The 6,665-nt window shown below is 43.6% G+C and overlaps 1 protein-coding gene across 3 annotated transcripts in view; it reads left to right on the forward strand.

The window, feature by feature from the left end:
* Positions 1–5,539, forward strand: part of LOC122549302 (interleukin-6 receptor subunit beta-like) — a 144,698-nt gene extending 139,159 nt beyond the window's left edge. For all 3 annotated transcript variants that reach the window (XM_087989035.1, XM_043688881.2, XM_087989038.1), the window contains 2 exons: positions 776–851; positions 4,883–5,539. In XM_087989035.1, the coding sequence (XP_087845161.1) occupies positions 776–851; positions 4,883–5,113 (307 nt within the window). In that variant the 3' untranslated portion in view covers positions 5,114–5,539. The remainder of the gene's footprint in view (positions 1–775; positions 852–4,882) is intronic.
* The last annotated feature ends 1,126 nt before the right edge of the window (positions 5,540–6,665 follow it).

Consider the following 6,665-nt stretch of genomic DNA (forward strand, 5'->3'; position numbering starts at 1 on the left):
CCAGGCTATAGCACGCATGTGACCAACCAAATCGAATTCTCCTGGAGTGCTAGTTAGTTTGGATGGTTGTTGAGGATCAGATTTGATCTGTGGTTTGTTCTCTGTTCTGTCTGAAGTGGATTTGGGACCTGCCTTTCTGGCCTACTTGTGGAGTATCTTTTGTTGTGTGGTTTTATGCCTATATCTGACTGTTTGGGTTCAAGACAGGCTGGTCAAGGTGAAAGCAAAGTTAAGAACTGTCTTCAGGCTTGGACTTCTCTATAACAGTTTTTTGTACATAAATACTAATTATTACCATACATGGCTATCTGAGGTGTGCCAATTCTGATCTTACTTTTACTTTATTAAAAAAACTATCTCAACATGTACTGCTCTCTATCTAACCACTTTCAATCAATCTGTTCTTATCTCATCTCTCAAGTTGGGGCAAAACCCTGATCGAGTTGAGCTAAAGAGTCTGCTTCTGTGCTGTATGACTCTATGATGCTCACATTGTGCTACTTATACCCAGTGGGGACCATCTCCTTGACATAATCACAAAGTTGCTCCTGTGTCCTAAAGCCCTTATTGAACAGTGGGAATCACAGCCCTGTGCCTTCAGGCAGAGCACAGCAAGCAAAGAGGAAGGAGTAGGACAAATGCAAACTGTTACATGGATTTCTTACCACATTGTAACAGTAGCTAATCCAATTGAATAGCATTGTATTTCAAACAAGAACTATCAACATTAATATTTATTTTTCTATTTATTACCTTTTCAAATTTCGCTCTCCAGGACTCCCAAAAAGAATTGTCAGAATGTCCCAGATGCAGCATACAGCCATCTAACAATACCAAAATGTCAAACTAAGGTAAGGTTCTTCACTGCAAGGTTGTTAACTTAAAACTATTGGCCACATCTTACTGTCTGCAGACCTTGGAGCTCAGACATATGGCCCAAGATGCTTATCAGAACACCACAGAAGTCCAAATGCACTGACCTCTGTGGACATTGCTCAGGATCTATGAACCTCCAATGGCCTAATCCTCCACACCTTCTGTAAATATCTCTGATTTTGAGAGCTGAATATCTTGGGCCTGCTAAAGGTAAGGAAGGAGGTGAGTAGCCTATACATTAGGTAGGTTGTAATTGTGAATGATTCAAGTACATTCCAGGTGGAAAGGCCAATGTGTGACAATCCCACCTCAACTCAAGACCCCGAATGGTCAATTAATGACCACTTAAGGATCTATTCTGCCATGCTGTAATCCAATGAGCTCCAAGTGGGACAAATAACAGGCAGTCTGCCCAACTGGTTAAAACATCATCTGGGAAGGGACCTCATCCATCATAATTTGTGCATGATTGAGAGCATGGACATGGGGCTTGGGGTGGCCACCCCAGTTCTCCCCACCACTTCCCCTCCAGCGAGACTACCCATTCCAAAAACAATTACATTTAGAACATAGACCATAGGAGATTACAGCGCAGTACAGGCCCTTCAGCCTTTGATGTTGTGCCGACTTGTGAAACCAATCTGAAGCCCATCAAAACTACACTATTCCATTTTCGTCCATATGTCTATCTAATGACCATTTAACTGCCCTTAAAGTTAGCAACTCTACCATTGTTGCAGGCACTACTATGCACTACCACACCCCTACTACTCTCTGAGTAAAGAAACTACCTCTGATATCTGCCCTTTATCTATCACCCCTCAATTTAAAGCTACGCCCCCTCATGCTAGCCATCACCATCTGAGGAAAAAGGCTCTCTCTGTCCACCCTTCTGATTATCATATATGTCTCAAATAAGTCACATTTTAACCTTCTTCTCTCTAACGAAAACAGCCTCAAGTCCCCCAGCCTTTCCTCTTAAGACCTTCCCTCCATACCAGGCAACATCCTCGTAAATCTCCTCTGAATCCTTGCCAAAGTTTCCACATCCTTCCTATAATGCGGTGACCAGAACTGTAAGCAATACTCCAATTTCTCCCCTCAAACCCCACCCTCAATAATTGACTCTCCACCACCACCCAGAATGCCCTGAGACCTCAAGCCAGCCCCAATCCATATGACCTCCCACAATTCAAGCAGACATCCCACAACCAAACCTGATCTCTTACAATCCCACCTGACCTCCCACTACATAACCCAACCTCCCACAGCCCAACATGATCTCCCACAACTCAATCTGACCTCCCACAACCCAACCTCCCACAATCCGACCTGGTCTCCCAATACCCAACCAGACTTACCACAATCCAACCCTATCTCCCACAAGGAGAAAGTGAGGTCTGCAGATGCTGGAGATCAAAGTTGAAACTTTATTGCTGGAACAGCACAGCAGGTCAGGCAGCATCCAGGGAACAGGAGATTCGACGTTTCGGGCACAGGCCCTTCTTCAGGAATTCCTGAAGAAGGGCCTGTGCCCGAAACGTCGAATCTCCTGTTCCCTGGATGCTGCCTGACCTGCTGTGCTGTTCCAGCAATAAACTATCTCCCACAATCCAACCTGACTTGCCAAAACCCAACCTGACCTCCCCCAACCCAACCCCACCTCCCACAATTCAACCCAACCTCCTAATCCAACCTGACCACCCAATAACCAACCCGACCTCCCAAAAACCAATCTGACCTCCTGAAACCCAACCTGACCTCCCACAATCCACCCAACCTCCCAAACTCCAACCCAACCTCCCACAATCCAACCAGACTTCCCAATACCCAACCTGACCTCTCACAACCCAACCCAACCTCCCAAAATCCAACCCGACTCCCCACAATCCAACCCGACTTCCCAGAATCCGACCTGACCTTCCAATACCCAATCTGACCTCCCACAATCCAACCCTACCTCCCACAATCCAACCTGATCTTCCGCAATCCAACCCGACCTCCCACTAACCAACCTGACCTCCCACAACCCAACCTGACCTCCCACAATTCAACCTGATCTCCCACAATCCTGAAGAAGGGCTCATGCCAGAAACGTCGAATCTCCTGTTCCTTGGATGCTACCTGACCTGCTGCGCTTTTCCAGCAACGCATTTTCAGCTCCCTCAATCCAACCCAACCTCATACAATCCAACCTGAACTTCCATAATCCAACCTGATCTTTCTCAGTCCAACCTGACTTCCTACAATCTAAACTGACCTCCTACAACCCAACCTGGCCTCCCACAACCCAACCAAACTACCCTCTGACCCAATTACCTACTAGCCCACTTAGCACCCTATCCAGCTGCCACCTTACCTACCTACCAGTCCAAGTGTTAACTGACTCACTTCACTCATAGAGTCATAGAGATTTACAACATGGGAACAGATCCTTTGGTCCAACCCGTCCATGCCAACCAGTTATCCCAACCCAGTCTAGTCCCACTTGCCAGCACCCGGCCCATATCCCTCCAAACCCTTCCTATTCATATACCCATCCAAATGCCTCTTAAATGCTGCAATTGTACCAGCATCCACCACATCCTCTGGCAGCTCATTCCATACATGTATCACCCTCTGCGTGAAAACGTTGCCCCTTAGGTCTTTTTTATATCTTTCCCTCTCACCCTAAACCTATGCCCTCTAGTTCTGGACTCCCCGACCCCAGGGAAAAGACTTTGCCTATTTACCCTATCCATGCCCCTCAAAATTCTTACCCGCTTACACGCCTACTCATTCACCTATTCACTCAGTTATACACCCTTTTACTGATACACTAGAAAACTGTATGTCGCACTGACATTGCACAGAACAGAGAGGAAGTGATTCAGCAGAGAGTTCCTCCTGGTCCATAAGAAGCTGGAAGAGCAAAACAAAGGGCTGCAATGGGATGAAAGGACAACAAAAACATCAAGCAGACTGCCCAAGTATCAGCTACCTGCAGGTGATGGGAGCACTGGAGATAGAACACACTGCAGCTATCCTGGCTGTTGGTATCAGACTTTTGCACTCTGGTCCAAAATGGCATCTTGTCCCACAGTCGCCATGGCTACAGCCATCCAGGACACTATTGCTCTGAACTTGTATGCATCTGGGTATGTCCTGGGAAATCTGCAGACTGGAATGGCATTACACCAACAGGCAGGTCATGCCACTCCGGCAATTCGAGATATCCCCTGCATAGCGTTCTTCCCTCTGAGTGGCATCTTCACATATATTCCACTTTTCTTCCCTATAAAATGCAACACATTACAGACCATGACCCATACTTTCCCCAGCAGTGTTCACTGCTGCTAGTAAGCCTCTTGACTTCAAGGTTGAGAGTGGCCCAGAATAGAGATCCATACGTAATTTTTTTAAATGGAATAGAAATTTTAGTAAGCTTATTACAAAGATAGTTGTCTCTAATATGAATGTATAAAATTGATATAAAAGCAAAATGTTGTGGACACCAGAGATCTGAAATAAAAACAGAGAATGCTGGAGAAACTCAGCAGGTCCAGCAGCATCTGCAGAGAGAGAAACAGAGTTAATGTTTCAGGTCCGATGTGACTCTTCTTCAGAATTAGGTTTCTCCATCACTTTTCAATTTTAAAAATAAAACTGACAGTTGGGGAAAGACTGGCTGGTCCATCAAGACAACACGACACCCCATGCTGGTTGAGGCATCAGAACTGTACAGCAGCACTCACCAACCCCTGCTCCCATGTTACGTCAGAAAAAAGGTTTAAAAAAAAAGACAAAGGACAGAATAATGTGAAAAATTACTATCCAAGTGACTCAAAGCCAGACACAGAGATTGTGACTAAATTCTACCTGTAAAATATATTCAAATGCATTTATACATTTGAAAGGATTCAAAATACTGAAGAATAAATACAAAGGCATGACATTCCTCTATGTGAAAGGATTTCATTAACCCATCTCATTTGAATATTTTTCATTTTGATCTTTTTAACCACAGAATAATTTTGATGGGAAAGAGCTGGGAAAGGCTTCTGAGAGCATCGGAACTATAGGACAGCAACAGCAAAGCATTTTCAGTGAGGAGAATGAATCATATTGGATCTATTCAAGGAACACTGAAGATCCAGCTGTGGTGGGGAGCTGCACAGGTCAGTTACCACCATCTCAGAACCTACAGTCAAACATGACTTGTCTGCTACTGAACTCTGAGGAGGAATTTCAGATGTAGGTTAAAAAGGAGTTGGAATTCTGAATCGCTACACATGCACGGGCAATAATATTGGAAAAAATGTTGAAACCATGAGTGTGGCCTTCATGGCCTGGTGGCAACTAAAGTGAACTAGAAAAGTCTGACAGTAGAAATATTATCATCATATTGTTGAAAAAAAATCCTAAATTGCTCAGGAAGACAGTGGACAGACACCGCAGTTACTCCTTCCTTATGTTGAATCATTTCCTTCACTGTATCAAATGTTCTGGGCTGGGACTGAATCTTCAAATGCCTGAAACCTGCAGTTCAATGTCTAGAAGAAATGAAAAAGATGTCAATCAAACCTATTTTGATGGATATGCTCAATGACTGAATGACGTGCTTAGATCCACCAGTTTGTTTCCTCGTTTCAGATTAAATGCTAATATGAACATTGCTGAAAAACACGTTTTGTTGAAGCTTTTGATCTTGCTTTCATCAGGACAGTTTTCAAGAATATCAATTCAAGAAGTAAAAGAAAATTAATACTATATGGGAGGAGAGTGCTAATTGTTTGGCATTGGAGGGGCACTGATCGGTAGAGAGAGTGCAGTGGAAAAGGCACCAGATAATGATGATTGACAGTTAACAGTCAGACTTTGTTTAAGTTTTAAACCCAGCAAGTTGACGTTAATTGGTCTGGGCACTGCCCTGAGAACTGAGCCAATGAGTGGCTGTCAGCTATTTTGTTGAATTGAAACAAGCGCAGTGTATGTACATGTTCTTCCTGTCTACAACAAACAGGATCCTGCATATTAATACATTTAATTTACAGCCCATGCACATACACTGATGGATGGTTTTATGAAAGATCAAGCCTTCAGATCCGAATGAAGTGTAACAAGATTAAGTTATTCAAGCTTGTACCACAGACATGCGGGAAAGGTCTTTCAAGTCAACTCCACTATTTACAGCTCAAAACAGCATATTTATACATTTCACATCACAATACTAACATACAGTATTGATATAAAATAAACTGTGTGTCAATCAGGTGTTACAAACTTAGGTTGCTGTTTCACAATTTGTGACTCCTGCGCCTCACGTTCCCGCTGGTTTGTGCTACAGTCTAGGGTTTTATCAGAACTTCTGCTTAGGTGTTACTTTTAAGGCTTAACTGTCCTCACCATCTACTCTCTATGCCCTAAGTTTTTATTTACAATGCTGTGTAGTTACTTTGAGCAGTATAGGTGGTCTCTGACCCCTAAGTGATTGATAAGTCTGCTTTTATGGTCATGTGATCAAACTGCCTAAGCTCCATTAGCTGTTTCCTGATATGCCTATGTTTTGTTCTAAGTCCTACTCTCTACTGCCTGTCCAAGCTTTATTATTATCTGTGTTCCATGTTTCATAGTATTCTGCTCCTTTCCTTCCATTTTTAATTCGGTCCTACCTTCCTTACCCTTTTTCATGCACCACACTGCAAGCCTGACTGACAATCCTAAATTAGCTGTTAATGTAATTTTTCGTACACGCAGGATTATCCAACAAATTTCCAAATGCAGTCTTCCTCTAATGTTGGACATTGTGT

This window comes from Chiloscyllium plagiosum, unplaced genomic scaffold (genome assembly GCF_037043375.1).
Source record: "Chiloscyllium plagiosum isolate Xiang-an unplaced genomic scaffold, Cpla_swu_hap1 HiC_scaffold_1, whole genome shotgun sequence".
Taxonomy (NCBI): Eukaryota; Metazoa; Chordata; class Chondrichthyes; order Orectolobiformes; family Hemiscylliidae; genus Chiloscyllium; species Chiloscyllium plagiosum.